General features: G+C 44.0%; 1 protein-coding gene across 2 annotated transcripts in view; it reads left to right on the top strand.

The window, feature by feature from the left end:
* dhcr7 (7-dehydrocholesterol reductase) overlaps positions 1 to 16132 on the top strand; it is a 55870-nt gene that overhangs the window by 18849 nt on the left and 20889 nt on the right. For both annotated transcript variants that reach the window (XM_073049772.1, XM_073049773.1), the window contains exon 2: positions 8742 to 8853. In XM_073049772.1, the coding sequence (XP_072905873.1) occupies positions 8747 to 8853 (107 nt within the window). In that variant the 5' untranslated portion in view covers positions 8742 to 8746. The remainder of the gene's footprint in view (positions 1 to 8741; positions 8854 to 16132) is intronic.

Below are 16132 nucleotides of genomic sequence, written 5' to 3'. Positions count from 1 at the left end.
AGATCTGTGTTGCATGATTCATCTTTTAGTCACGAGATTTGACAAAACACTTGGCAATGAGTTACCAGTTTTAATCTGACAATACGTGTAAAGGTATGGCATTGGAAACAGCGTTGATAAGTTGATCTAGCCCTACTGCTAATCTTATCTCTTGGTGTTTTTGAAGATGAATACTCTTCTAAATTGTAGAACAAAACTTTTGTTCATGAAGATAGACATGTTGGTTGATTTGTTGGAAGAAAGTAATGACATTATAATCTGAGCTACAAGTACAAACAGGTGCCATGTGTCAAGAGTACAAGCTGATTTTGAGCCAATAGATAACCATGATAGCAATGGCACCTATGGACTTGACTATTTTTAATAATCTTATTGAGATACAGCACGGAATTGGCCTTATGAGCCATGTCGCCCAGCACACACGTTTGTAAGTGGAAAACAAGCAGCCATCTTTCCAAGCTTCAGACCTTCCCAAAGTCTGTGAAGTACTTTTAAAGTGTAGTCAGTGATGTAACTTGCTATATTTTACACTTTTGTACATTCTGACCTTGTTCAGATTCAAGGGTGCTGTTAATACCCCTTAAGGCCTTAAGGGGTTTAAAATGCAAAATTCCACCCCTCCACAATCCCTGGAAGCCCCTGTCCCATCACCCCATCACTGTTCAAAGTGTGCGGGAATCATTGCTTACCTCAAGTTCATGGAAGCCTTGATTAATGGCATCGAGGCTGTAACAGCTGACAGATCATGTACTTGCCTGCCTTCCCAAGCACTTGCTGTCCATCTGTAGTAGAATGTGCAGGGTTGACGTTGATCGTTACCACAGAGCCAGAATGGGAGGAAATTACCTTTGATCCTGAGCAGCAATCTTGAGAAAAATTTATTAGTTCCTTGTTAGTATAATGCACAACACAATACTGCACAATGCAGACGCTTTGGCCCATAAAGTTGTGCCGAACATGTCCTTACCTTAGAAATTACCCAGGGTTACCCATAGCCCTCTATTTTTCTAAGCTGCATGTACCTATCCAAGACCCTATTGTATCCGCCTCCACTGGCAGCCCATTCCATGCACTCACCACTCTTAACAAGATGATACTAAGCTGGGTGGCAGTGTGACATGTGATGAGGATGTTAGGAGAATTCAGGGTGACTTGGATAGGCTGGGTGAGTGGGCAGATACTTGGCAGATGACGTTTAATGTGAATAAGTGTGAGGTTATCCACTTTGGGAGTAAGAACAGGAAGGCTGATTATTATCTGAACGGTGTAGAGTTAGGTAAGAGAGAAATACAAAGAGATCTAGGAGTCCTTGTTCATCAGTCACTGAAGATGAATGAGCAAGTGCAGCAGGCAGTGAAGAAGGCTAATGAAATGTTGGCCTTTATTACAAAGGGAATTGAGTACATGAGCAAGGAAATCCTTTTGCATTTGTACAGGGCCCTGGTGAGACCACACCTGGAGTATTGTGTGCAGTTTTGGTCTCCAGGGTTAAGGAAGGACATCCTGGCTATAGAGGAAGTGCAGCGTAGATTCACAAGGTTAATTCCTGGGATGTCCAGATTGTCTTACGCAGGGAGGTTAGAGAGACTGGGCTTGTACACGCTGGAATTAAGGAGATTGAGAGGGGATCTGATTTAAACATGTAAGATTATTAAGGGATTGGACAAGATAGAGGCAGGAAATATGTTCCAGATGCTGGGAGAGTCCAGTACCAGAGTGCATGGTTTGAGAATAAGGGGTAGGTCATTTAGGACAGTGTTAAGGAAAAACTTCTTCTCCCAGAGAGTTGTGGGGGTCTGGAATGCACTGCCTCGGAAGGCAGTGGAGGCCAATTCTCTGGATGCTTTCAAGAAGGAGCTAGATAGGTATCTTATGGATAGGGGAATCAAGGGATATGGGGACAAGGCAGGGACCAGGTATTGATAGTAGATGATCAGCCATGATCTCAGAATGGCGGTGCAGGCTCAAAGGGCCGAATGGTCTACTTCTGCACCTATTGTCTATTGTCACTCTGTGTAAAAAAAAAAACTTACCCCTGACTTCTGTGTACCTCATTCCAAGCACCTTAAAACTGTGCCCTCTTGTGCTAGCCATTTCAGCCCTCTGACTATCTACTGTTATGACCCTTCGCACTTCCTGCTTTTTCATTGATGACCTCACCTCTGTGAGGTCTAACTCCTTTGCCAGATTTACCAAGTCTAATTTGGTAGCCGCCCCTAGCGCTTCTACAGTCGGATTTCTCATAAATTCATCCACATCCATCTTTGCTGGTTTCCTGTCTGGCTACCTGCGTAACCAGATTTAAGTTTGGACTTACAGCCCGATTCACTGACCCTCCCCTTTGGTTTCAAATCCCGGACGAGCCCCCACTTGTTACGTTCCCAGTAACCGGGTGACTTACCAGCAAAGATAGAGAGGTCCGCTGAAGTCTGATGGTGCTATTTTCAAACGTTTTTTATTTATAAAGGGGCACAAACGTATGGTTAATACAAAACATTCAGATCATATACATCGTCAAAACTCAATCTAAAGCACAGGTATAGTAATAATCAATCAGAAATAAGCTCTATCGTTGTCTAGGGGATAATACTGAGTCCAATGGAATATAAGAGTCACTCAAAATCTGCAGGCTTTCCCGTTTTGGGAACCACTGGCATTTCACGTGTTGGTGAGAGAGAGTGGTGAGAAAGAAGGAACACTTGCCCGTCGTCTTTGCGAAGCAAATCCCTGTTGTTAGTTAAAACGGTTTTCCTTTGGTTTCAGCCACAGACTCCTGATCCGGAATCTAACGCACGTGGCTTCCTTCAAAATGGCTTCCCGCTCCGACGGGAAGCGCTATCGCGTCTTCTTCGTGTGTCTCCTTGGTGCGTCTGAGGCCCCGCCTCAGCAGTCCACCTTTTATCTGGACTGGCAGGGTTGTAGATGTCAATCAGGGTGGGGGGGTGAGGCAATCTTTCCCCATCACCCAGCCCACGTTGCCCTGAGGGTTTGCACGTAGTCCAGTCCCTTATTCCACAAAGGTGTCTCCAAAGACAATGGCCATGTCCGTGGCTTTTGTCTGGCTGAGAGGCCAGACCACATTCCAAACCCTAAGGCTGCTCTCTCTCTCTTGCGATTCTCACCAAGCAGGGGGCTGGGGGTCATAACACAACACAATCAATGCCTCTCATCATCTTATACACCTCTGTCAGGTCACCTTTCATCCTCCATTGCTCCAAGGAGAAAAGCCCGAGTTCACTCAACCTATTCTCATAAGGCATGCTCCCAATCCAGGCAACATCCTTGTAAATCTCCTCTGCACCTTTTCTGTGGTTTTCACATCCTTCCTGTCGTGAGGCAACCGGAACTGAGCACAGTACTCCAAGTGGGGTCTGTGGGAGACCAGGGTTCAGTTCTCCCATGTGGAGGTGGTGTGTGGGGCAGACTTGATGGGCCATATGGCCTAATTCTGTTCCTATACTTGAAGGTGCGGGGTTGATGGACTAGGCAGAATAATAGTTTTGCACAGTCTAGGTGGGCCGAAGGGTACTGTATGCTGTCTCTATGTGCCTCCTTGATCATCATCAAAATCGATCACTCACCACCAGTGGTGAGTAGCACCCTCAGGGCATCAGCTTTCAGACAAAATGCTGAAGCAAATCTTACTCTGTTCTCAAGTTTTCATTCAAAACAAGCTGAAAGTAGAGTTGAAAAACAGGGTAATGACCCAAGATGAAAGAGTTCCATTTAACCCTGACTAAACTCATCTTGTTTCTGTTAATGGGAGCCTGCTGTTCACAAATCACATGCTGCTTCCTACCTTAATGACAGCTCATGCACTTCAAACAACTTCTAGTGCTGTCTTCCAGTTTGGAGCGTCCACCAAAAGCAGAACGTTTTAATTCCAGTTCCCATTCCCGTTCTGACATGTCGGTGCATGGCTGCCTCTTGTGCCAAGATGAGGCCTCCGTCAGGGTGGAAGTGCAGCACCTGATGTTCTGTCTAGCTGACCTCCAGGTGGATGGCATGTATATCAATTTCTCTTTCCAGTTAAAAAATTATTTTCCCTCCCCCTCCCCTCTTCTTCTGTTCCCCACTCCAGCCTCTTACCCCTTCTCGTGTGCCTTTCACCTCCCCCTGGGTTCCCTTTTCCTTCCCTTTCTCCCATGGTCCACTCTCCTCTCCTATCAGATCCCTTCATCGCCAGCCCTTGACCTTTTACCTGGCTTCACCTATAACCTAGCTATCTTCCTTCCCCTTCTCTCCCCCCCCCCCCCCCCCCCACTTTTTTATTCTGGCATCTTCTCCCTTCCTTTCCAGTCGTGAAGAAGGGTCTTGGCCCAAAGTATCGACTGTTTATTCATTTCCATAGATGCTGCTTGACCTGCTGAGTAACTCCAGCTTTTTGTGGGTTAGTTTTGAGCACGTTATAAAGCTGATATAAATGCAAATCTATTCCTTATCCTTCTGTTCAATAATTTGTTCTTGCTTACTATTTCCTTTTACCATGGTTATTTTAAGCAATTCCTGATGAATGAAGACAGAACACAAAGAACCAAGCAAAGATTAAAGATGGGATGAAGATTAGTTTTATTTGTCACATGTACATCGAAACATAGAGTGAAATGCATCCTTCCACCTCAATGGCCGACACAATCCGACTATTGTGCTGGGGACAATCTACAAATGCCACCACAATTCCATTGCCCAGAACTTACTAACCCTAACCCATACGTCTTTTGGGAGGAAACCAGAGTACACGGAGGAACTCTGGAGAGAAGGCAAGAGGATGGGGTTGAGAGGGATAATAAATCAGCCATGATGGAATGGCAGAGCAGACTTGATGGGCTGAATGGCCTCATTCTGCTCCTGTGTCTTATGGTCTTAAACCAACACAGTCACGTGGAGAAAGTGTAATCACCTTACAGACAGGAGGTGTAAGGTGTACTTTACACTGTAAAGTGTTGTGCTAACCACAACGCTACCGGGCTTTCCAAACTAAAGTGGCAAAGTCCCACCTTTTCTCAACTCATACCACACCACTTGAGTCACTCATTCTTTCCTGCTTTAGCTTTTGTTTGTTCTGCCGCCCACCCCCCTCCTCTGAAACAGACTAATGAAAGGTTCGTTGAGGAGTGTTGTGATATAATCACGTAACTCTAGATATTAATTCAAGCAAAAGCCAGTTTTCAGTTGTTATTATAAACTGCAAGCAGTAAATTGAAATTAAACTGGCCCACACACTAAGAGATACGGTTTGCAAAAGCCTGCATGTGTGACAGACAGTGGGGTTGTGTTATTTGCCCCATAGCAATCCTGGCAACTATGGATTTTAGGTAATTTGCACCATTGCAAGTGAGTTCAGGGAAGCTTGCTATTAGCAAAGGTATTTGAACATTGAGGTTTCTCCCAGTGTAAATATGTAATTCAAAGGAAGCATTGTCAACGCAAAATATTAAATAGTATCATTGTTTATTGAAACTGTAGTGAGTCACCTTTGATATTAAGGGTATAAAAATGTGATGTATTTTTGGGTTTGTGAGCCTCTACCAAGAGCGTCTTCAGAATGATGTCTGCTCGTTGTGCTGAATCAAGACTCGTACGTATAAATCACCAACTCCAGCATCTCTCCAGTGACCTCAGTCACTGTCAAACAAGGTTACCAGTGTTAACTATTAACTCTTATTTCTTTCTCCACGTACCGTGCTTCACTTGCTGAGCACATTTACCATTTCTATTTTTTGGTAGTTATTTCAGATTCTTCAGTTATGTGCTTTTGTGGTACAATACTTTGGCATGACATCACTTGTTGAGCCAAAAAGCCACTCAAACAGGGTAAGGACTTGCTTTGGGTACAAAGTGTCCCCCCTGACTGGGAGTTTGAAGAGATTTGATGTATCACCAACGACTCTAGCAAATTCCTACTCATGCACCAAGGTTGTCAAACCGAGGAGTGGTAGTGGGGACATGCTCCCACTACCTAAAAGGGCACCTCAAATAGCCTCTGACAACCAAGTCCAACTCCTGGCCTTCTCGCGTGGCTTAGCCTGTAAGCCTGGCGGAACTGTTTCTACTGACAGGAAAAGAAGCGAAGGCGGGTCCTGGCGCCTTAAGACCAGTGCTTTGGGTAGATAGAGCTCGTCAGCCTGGGAAGGCAGTCCACCTAAGAGAGGGAAAACTCTGATTTCAAACTTACGCTGCCTTGCGGCCATTCCCACTCATGGGAAAGGCTTCGGGAGTAAACCCTGAGGACAAATCCAGAGCTGGAGTCCCTGAGGCAGTCTGACGTTGTCTTCAACCTCGTTCTGGCAACTCCTGCGACGTCACTGGTGCCAAGCTGTGTCGGCCCTTGTCCTTCCCTTGAACAACATTGGTGGCGTGAAAAGGGGAGACTTGCTGCTTGGGCAACAGCCAGTCTTCCATACAGCCTTGCCCAGGCCCGTTGCCTCACCACAACACAGACTGAAGCAAGACTTTTCATGCGCAGATCCATGGTCTTGCGAGACTAACAGATGCCATCACATCATCACTATGATCTATGCACTTAGTGTCTGTGAGCTTTGTGACGATTTGCCCATGATATGATGATCTGAGACTGAGGCTTTGGGCCTACTCTAGCTGCTCCAGGATTCAGATCTGTGGACACAATTTGGTTCAGATTGCTGTTGTTGCTTCTATTATTTGCATGATTTGTGTTTTTTTTTCTCTTTCTCTATCGGGTGTTGGTCTTTTTTTTAAAAAATTGGATTCCTTCTGGTTTCTTGCTTTGTGGCTGCCTGGAAGCAGACGAATCTCAAGGTTGTATTATTTACACATACTTTGATAATAAATATACTTTGAACCCTTTGAGAACATTCTAACTGGTTGCATTACCATCTAATGTACAGGATTGGAAAAAGCTGCAGAGAGTTGTAAACTCAGGCAGGTCCATCATGGGCACTAGCCTCCCCACCAATGAGGACATCAGCAAAAGGCAATGCCCTACCACACAGGGTATGTCTCCTGTCATTGCTACCATCGGGGAAGAGATACAGAAGCCTGAAGGCCCACACTCAGAGTTTTAGGAACAGCTTCTTCTCTACAATCAAATTTCTGAATGGTCCATGAACACTATCTATCTCACAGTTTTACTCACTTTTGAACTGCTTATTTTTTTCAATATATTTCTTATTGTAAATTAAAGTATTTTATGTACTGCTGTGCAAAAGAACAAATTTCATGACATGTTAGTGATAATAAACCTGATTTTTGATTCTGTTTGTTGTTTTCCATTTACTTTAGGGATATTGACAAATATAATTATTTATCCGTCCTTAATTGCCACTGAACTAGGGGGCTCTTAACAGTCAGGTATGTTGGTGGGTCTGCTGTTGCATCATAGCCTGAAGGATGTTGGTGTACCAGATAATTTTTATTATGGAAATCCAATCATTAACAAGAATAACGTTTTTTTTTTAATTCTGAAGTAAATTACTGACATGAATTAATTTAAATACTTCACTTGCCATGATGGGATTTAAGCTCCTCTCCAGAAAATAGTCCAATTTTTTTTGTTGCTTGTCCAATAACTAATCCTCTGCCCAACCATGAAGATACAAATGTCTACAGATGCAAAAATGTGGAACAAAAAAATACAAAATATTGCAGGAACTACAGTAAGTGGGTCAGGCAGTGATTGTGAAAGCAGAAGAACAATTGACGAATTGGGCTGAGACCCTACGCTGGGCCCTGAAACCATCCTTTGGTCTCCACAGACGCAACCTAACCCACTGGGATCCTTCAGCAGTTTGGCTTTCACTCTACTCAACCATACTGCTCAATATCTCCCATAATAGGTTGTCCACACCACCCTACCTCCCTCTGTTGATACTGCCAGCTGGTCATCCAGCTAATGACCGCAGTCCCATCTTCTTCTCTACCATACCCCACATGGCAATTGTTTCCCCAAAGCGCCCCGTCCTACAATTTTCTCCTCGATCCCAACCCGGTCAGTTCTCAAGCTGAACTTCCAGAGCCATTTGATCTTCTCCTCAGCTGTCGCCACTTTCTGCAGCAGTGTGGAGCTGTGAAGGAAAGGCTTCATAGTGCAGGGTGCTAAGGACCTGGTGCTTCTCAGATTATTTGTGTCTTCCCCTTCGGGAGTGGATCAGGCAAGATTTGCAATCCTCAGTGTACTGTGTAATGAATTGATCTGTGTGAACAGTATGCAAGGCAGGTTGTTCACTGTGCATCGGACAGTAATTCAGATAGTTGTATTTATAACGTCTAGATTTTAGGATTTAAAGATAAGATTTATTTGTCACATATGCATCCAAGCATAAGGTGAAATGTGTGGTTTGCACCAGCGAGGTTCGTGCTAGGCGGCCAGCAGGTGTCGTCACGCTTCCAGCACCAACATCGCATGCCCGCAACTCACTAATCCTATGTGGGAGAAAACCGGAGCACCCAGAGGAAACACACACAGTCACGGGGGGAGAACGTACAAACTCCTTACAGACAGTGGCAGGAATTCAACCCTGATCTTACAGCTGGCGCTGTAGTTGTCTTGCGCTAACCACTATGCTGCAATGACATCAATTATAGATTAAGTTCAACTGAGCATTATGTTGCAATGTGTCTCAGGCTGGTCTTCCACTGAATTCCTCTTACATATCAAATTAGCGATCACAATGACCTGTTTATGCAACAAGCTTCTGAAGTTGTTGTGAATAATAACTGTTTCCACACAAGCCAACCTTCAGCTCTCTGTCCTTCTTTAACAGGCACCATGATAACTACAGAGTCTTCAGCTGCTGTGAAAAGGCAAAGGAAGGATTCAGGAAATGGAGGTGATCCCGATGAGAAGAAACACCTGGGGCAATGGGGCAGGGCCTGGTAAGAAAATGTATATAATAGTCAAGCATGCAGGAAATTGGCAGCTGTCGTTCTAGGCTGGGTGTAAATGGTAATATTAAACGGACTTTACTGTGAATTTTCCCTTAATTGAATTTGGAAGTATTTTGTACTTCAAGTAGTGGTTTGGTGTTTTAAGAGTTTTTATTTCCATTGGACCTTTCCTGTATATCGCAGGAGGCCCAAAAGGCCAATCCGGAGGAGGCTAAATGGAGAGTTAGAGTTAATTGAGGTGTATGAAGTTTTCAAAGGCGTGGTGAAGATGAAAGGAGACCTGTTTCCATTATCAGAAAGATCAGTAATTGAGGAAGGAGGGTTAAATTGGGTTAGAGAGGAACTGAAGACAAATCTTCCCTGCTATTGGAGAGTAGGAGCATGAGAAACGGCTGAGGCAGAAACTCTTGCAACATTTAATGGGTACTCACCGTTACGGATACGGATCAAAGCTGGAAAGGGGCTACCTTTTGAGATACAAATTTCAAAGATCCTGTAGGCAGACTGGTGGACACATCAGAACTGATAATCGGAGATACTGGATAAAGTCACAGATAGGAAGGAAAGGAGCAATAAGGAAGGGCAAAAAAAACAGAATGATGAGAAATCTCTCTTCACTACTGAGGCAGCGGCTGCATGCTTCAAGTGAAATGTGACCACAAAGACTGAGATATTTTTAACTTAATGAAGGGTTATCTGAATTGAAGCCCCCTTTAAGTCAAAGCACTAGTAGCTTTACACATAGGACCAAAAGACATAGGAGCAGAATGAGTCCATTTTGGCCCATCGAGTCTGCTCTACTGTTCGATCACGGCTGATTTGTATGCCCTCTCCTGCCTTCTCCATGTAATCTTTGACACCCTGACTATTCAAGAGCCTATCAACCTCCAGTTTAAATATACCCTGCAACTTGACTTCCATATCCATCTGTGGCAATGAATTCCACAGATTCATCACACTCTGCCTGAAGAAATTCCAACTCATCTCTGTTCTAAAGGGATGGCCTTCTATTCTGAGACTGTGCTCCCTGGTTATACACTCTCTCACTATCAAATTCATCCTCTCTACGTCTTCTCCATCCAGACCTTTCAACCGTTGCCTCCAGACCAGTGACACAATATGTAGAAGGAGATGCGTTATTAACTTCAAACTTTCTGCACAATCACTCAAAGAGTTGACCTGCTTGTGCATGTAACGAGAGATGTGTAATAACTCATCTCCTTCTACCTTAGGCCACGAACTTATCAATCACCCATCTGTGGACACTTTCTGGAGGTCCAAGATCCGTATGCTCCACGACCGCTGGACTAAGTGTGTAAATGTAGGAGGGGACTATGTTGAAAAATAAATGTGCTAGGTTTTCTAAAATTGACTCCTTCTACCTTAGGCCACAAACATATCAATCACCCCTCGTAATTTCTCCTTCTGGTTTAAAAAAAATCTCTCCTCATACCCTCTTGTTCTATTCCCCACTCTGCCCCTTATCTTTCTTCTCACCTGCCTGTCACCTCTCCCTGGGTACCCTTTCTCCTATGGTCCATTCTCCTCTCCTATCAGATTCCTTCCTCTCCAGCCCTTTTATCTTTCCTACCCACCTGGCTTCATCTATCATCTTCTAGCTATCCTCCTTCCCTTCCGTCACCTTTTTATTCTGTCGTCTTCCCCCTTCCTTCCCCGTCCTGAAGGGCCGAGTGTTTTTTTTCATAGCTGCTGCCTGCCTGCTGAGTTCCAGCATCTCGTGTGTGGTGCTTTCAATATTCGATGACTGGAAGTACAGGCCCAGAGCTATCAAACACTCCTCAGATGTTAACCCTTTCATCCTTGGGATCATTCTTGTAAACTTCCCCTGAACCCTGTCCAACCCAAGACTCTGCTAATACTCAGGTGTTTTATTGTCGGAACTAAGCACTTCGAATATAGCCTCAGGCCTTGTCCAGTGTTTCTTTTTTTTTGGTATCATTGCTGTCCAGCAAGCAAACTGTTGTTTGAAAGTTAACCTCACAAATGTAATGAGGAATGAAGTGTGAAATGAGTTTGATATAGTCAGCAAACAGAAATGATCAATCTATTTCAGCTCGTCCATATTCCAGTGGTAGTGTTTTTGAAAACCCTACGGACAACAAAACGGATGTTGCTGGAACTGGAGGGCCTGAGGAAATACTGAAATTGTGTAAGACGTTGGTTAGGCCAAATTTGGAGCATTGTGTCCAGTTCTGGTCACCTACCTACAGGAAAGATGTAAATAAGATTGAAAAACTGCAGAGAAAATTTGCAAGGGATGTTGTCAGGACTTGAGTTATAAGGAAAAGCTGAATAGGTTAGGACTTTATTCCCCAGAACTTAGAAAGCTGATTTAATAGAGGTGTACAAAATTGAGGGGTAGAGATAGGATAAATGCAAACAGGCTTTTTCCACTAAGGTTAGGTTTGACTAGAACTAGAGGTCATGGGTTAAGGGTGAAAGGTGAACTGTTTAAGGGGAGCTTTGTCACTCAGAGATTAGTGAGAGTGTGGAACGAGCTGCCTGTGGAAGTGGTAGATAAGGGGTCATTTAAGATAGGTACGTGGATGGGACAAGTATTGAGGACAATGGTCTGGTATAGGTTGGTGGAACTAAGCGATGGATGGAACTAGAATGGATCGGCACAGATTAGAAGGGCCAAAGAGCCTGTTTCTGTGTTGTAGTGTTCTACAACTCTATAGTAGGTCCTTCATTCCCTCAGTCCTATGCTAGAAACGTTCACGTCTGCTTGAGAGAACATTTGGGACCTCGGTTTGCTGGAGGAACTCAAAAAGTTAGGCAGCATTTATAGAGGGGAATAAACAGACTGTTTACTCTCCCCCACCCCTATCTGGATGTATCCTGACTTGCTGAGTGGCTCCAGCATTTTGTGCGTGTTGCTCAGGATTTCTTTCTGCTGAAGCTCTTGTGTTTGGGACCTTAAATTAACACCTTACCCAAAAGATGACACCTATGTGTTGCAGCACTTCCTCAAAATGGTGCACGTTAGTTACTGCCTGTTACACTGCTGGGCAGAAGTGAAGATCTTCCATCTCCCTGTCCTTGTCCACGCAGGTATAATGTTCCTCATTGCTGTTCCACAATTTATTTTTGAACATGCAGGGTTGTCAGCCCTGAGCTGAACTCCCAAGCCTGGAGAATCTGTGGATTGGTGGCCTCTATCCTTTGACCTGTTTGGCATGGGTGACCCTACTAAGAGTCAAAACACAAGGTCCTGACTCCAGCCAATGTAGCTTTTTGAGACTTCTCCTTTTGAAGATGTCCACAATGCTGGTGCACATGATGAGAGGTGGCCTTTCGTAGATGCCCATGATCGCGTGGAGAGCTGAACCCAAGATGGGACTGGCTGAGTCCATCAATCCCTGCAGCCTTCTGTGTCCCTACGCGTTGAAATGCCCATCCCGGCCCACGAGGCAACCGGCTTTCCACGGTACATCTGGAGAAGTTTGTCAGAGTCATTGACGACATGCCGGATCTCCTTAAACTTTAAGAAAGTAGAGGCACTGGGTCACCTCCTGTTGCATGTCACTGCTGGGCCCAGGATAGACCCTCCCAAGATGTTGACACCCAGGAACATGAAGACACTCACACATTCATTCCACCGCAGCCCCTTCTACTCAGGGGGTGGTATGGTAGTGTTGCGGTTAGTGTAACACGATTACAGTGCCAGCGATATGATCGGGGCACAAATGACCAACCACTCAAAGCGTTTCATCACTGTAGATGTGAGTGCTGCCGGGCGATGGTCATTAAGGCAGCTCACGTTATTCTTCTTAGGCACTGGTGTAATTGTTGGAATAATGTTTAATTAGTACATTAGGCAGCACAAGCTTGTTGGGCCAGAAGGACCTGGTCTATAGTTTTCATGACTCTGTGATTCTAAAATTTTGATTATCACATCAAAATTTTTGAGAAAATGGATAATAATCATTTCCAGTCTTATTGGACCATAAGATATAGGAGCAGGGTCAGGCTTTTTGGCCCATCAAGTCTATTCACCATTTCATCATGGATGATCTATTTTCCTTCTCAGCCCCAACCTCCTGCCTTCTCCCCATATCCCTTCATGCCCCGACTAATCAAGAATCCATCAAACTCTGTCTTAAATATACCCAAATACTTGGCCTCCACAGCCATCTGTGGCAACAAATTCCACAGGTTCACCACTCTGCCCCAAGAATTTCCTCCTCATCTCCATTCTAAAATGATGTTCCTTTATTCTGAGGCTATGTCCTCTGGTCTTAGATTTCCCCCACTGCAGAAAACATCCTTTCCACAACCACTCTGTCAAGGCCTTTCAACATTCGATAGGGTTCAATTGCGTCACCTCTCAATCTTGTGAATTCCAGTGAATAGAAGCCCAGAGCTAACAAACGCTCTTCATATGATAAGCCTTTCAATCCTGGAATCATTTTCATGAGCCTTCTTTGAACGCTCTCTGATGTCAGCACATCCTTTCTTTGATATAGGGTCCAAAACTGCTCATAGTACTCCAAGTGAGGTCTCACCAGTCCTTTATAAACCCTCATTACATCCTTGATTTTATATTCTAGTCATATTCATTGAGGAGTACTCTTTTGGCAGAAAACTAGCGAGAATTCCCTTTCACTTCATTAGCCTTCATAAGACCTGTTCTGCCCATTTTGATTTGTAGAATAAGTACAACTAAACACTTGTGTAACTGTGATTACACTGTGTAACTAATCAGGTAACTGTCCAGGCTGGATAGACAGGACTTTAATTTTAATATCTCATTAAACAATAATGCCTCCGACAGCAAGGTAGATTCTCATTGCTGGATGGGAGTTGGGATCAATCAGTTCTGTAGTTAATCTTAAAAAAAAACAACATTTTCTAGTTCAAGTGAGCCAAAAAGTTCCCCAAACTATGAACAACGTATTCATAAATATAAAGTTTTGTTTTAAAGTTGATATCTTCAAACAAATAATATTACTTAATCCTGCTCAAATTATCAGTGTTATCAGTCTGCATCCTTAGCAGTGTATTTAACTAGTACATTCCTATTCTTTAAGCCATACACTATCTTTTACTATTGTTTAAGCAATGCAGCGGTCCTGATGAAGGGTCTCAACCCAAAATGTGGATTATCCATTTTTGTAACTCATGAGATTCTGCAGATGCAAAAATTCCAGAATAGCACACAAAAGTGCTGGAGGAACTCAGCGGGTCAGGCAACATCTGTGAAAAGGAACATAGCGTTGGTGTTTTGGGCCAGGACCCTTCAGGGGTCTGTTGCTGAGTTCCTCCAGATATTTTAGTGTGTTGTTCTAGATTTCCACCACATCTTCCATCACCATAATGTTACCATTGATTTAACTGTTTCTTCTGTATAAGTGTCGAGCTAGTTTTTTTTTAAGTAAGATTTTCCAAACAAAGCAATAGCTAAGGAGTTTTATAGTTTTGTCCTGTGGTCACATAACTTCAGCCTGTGGGACTGGAATCCTCTTTTTACCCTAACAAGTGTACACTCTGTACACAGGTGTGTACATAAATAAATAGATAGATAGATAGATAAATAAGAAATTATCATGAACATTTATCAAAACAGCAATACGACAGTACAAAATAAAACTCAAACTGGCTGAATGTTCAGTTTAATCTTCAGATAGGTTTTTTTTTATCTTTTCTACAGCTGCTATCAGAGTTTGAAGTTTGCATTGTAAATACTTCAAGGCACTGAAAAAATGTCATGGTTCTTTGTAATGTACTTTGATTATCTTGCCAACCAGTGCTTCTCGTTTTCACTACAGTTCATTCATGCTTCCTTTTGGATCCGTGTTTTATTGCTGCATGTTACGAGTTTGGAGGGCTTGAGTCACAAGGAGAGGCTGGACAGTCTGAGGTCTTCCCCTCCTCCCCTCCCCCCAGAGCATAAGAGGCTGAGGGGTGACCCTAGAGAGGCACCTAAAGATGATCACCTAGCATTGGAGAAGGTCGAGAGGAAGTTCGTCATCGAATAGAGCACGACAGTACAGAAACAGGCCCTTTGAACTACGTAGTCTATGCCAAACTGCTGATCTGCTTAGTCCAATCAACCTGCACCCTCCAGACCCCTCCCGCTCTGTTGGTTTCTTTCCTGTAGATAGGTGACCAGAACTGCACACACAAATTGGATCTCACCACAATACTCCAAATTGGAACTCAGCACCAACATCTTTTTAGCTTCAGCATAATGTCCCAATTCGTGTCCTCAGGAGTTGATTTGATTTATGAAGGCCAGTGTGCCAAAAGCTTTCTTTATTACCCTTTGTGTCCAGGAGGTATTTACTACCGAGTCCCCTTTTTTTTGGGACAGGTTTGTGATAAACACACAACTGTCGGGTAAACGGTACTTCGTGTTGTTTGACTGCAGGTCATGGCCTCTTTTTGGGGCTTTGCAGTTACTTGGTGGGTGGCGGGCGTGGACGCTTTTTTGCTGAAACGGGGAGGGAGGAGTGTGATGTCTTCCTGGGGCTTTCAATGGGGGAGAGGGGGCTTTGGGGTTCTAACGTTTTTCTGGTGTTCATTCTTTGGGGTTCTGTTTCCTGTGGATGTCTGCGAAGGCAGAGTATTTCAGGTTCTATACTGTATACATTTTCTGATAATAAATGGAACCATTGAACAACTGGATATAACTTCGCCCTCTGTTATTGATACATAACACACTTTGTACACTGTCATGGCAAAGCGATCACTATTCAGTTCTTTTGTATCTCAGGTTTCACAGACCCCAGTGAAATCCATATGTTGACCCAGTCCTCCTTCCCCATTTCCCTTGGCTATTTAGTCTTTAATTTATTTTGTTTCATTGTGTTTTATTGGGAGCAGGAGTGCAGCCTTGGTCCCAGGTGAGAGAGAGATTGCTTACCTTCAAGCCAACTGGAATACTGAACAAGCAACCAGTGTACTGTCACCCACGAAATACTACAGAACTGTTGCTTTGGGGAGGACGATGAAAGAGATCAAAATCACTCGTATCTTTGTAATTCCACTATTAAAGTGACAAATATTTTTATTTGCTGCGCACGCACACACAAAATGCTGGAGGAACTCAGCAGGTCAGGCAGCGTCTATGGAAATGAATCGGCGGTTGATGTTTTGGGCCAAGAACCTCCTTCGAGACTGGGAAGGAAAGGGGAAGACGCCAGAATGAGAAGGTGGGGGCAGGGGGCTAGAAGGTGATAGGTGAAGCCAGGTGGGTGGGAAAGGTAAAGGGCCGAAGAGGAGAGGAAGGAATCTGATGGGG

The sequence above is a fragment of the Hemitrygon akajei genome, chromosome 6 (assembly GCF_048418815.1).
Source record: "Hemitrygon akajei chromosome 6, sHemAka1.3, whole genome shotgun sequence".
Lineage (NCBI taxonomy): Eukaryota > Metazoa > Chordata > Chondrichthyes > Myliobatiformes > Dasyatidae > Hemitrygon > Hemitrygon akajei.
The sequence above is the reverse complement of the archived record's forward strand: the minus strand, read 5'-3'. Positions and strand labels throughout refer to the sequence as shown.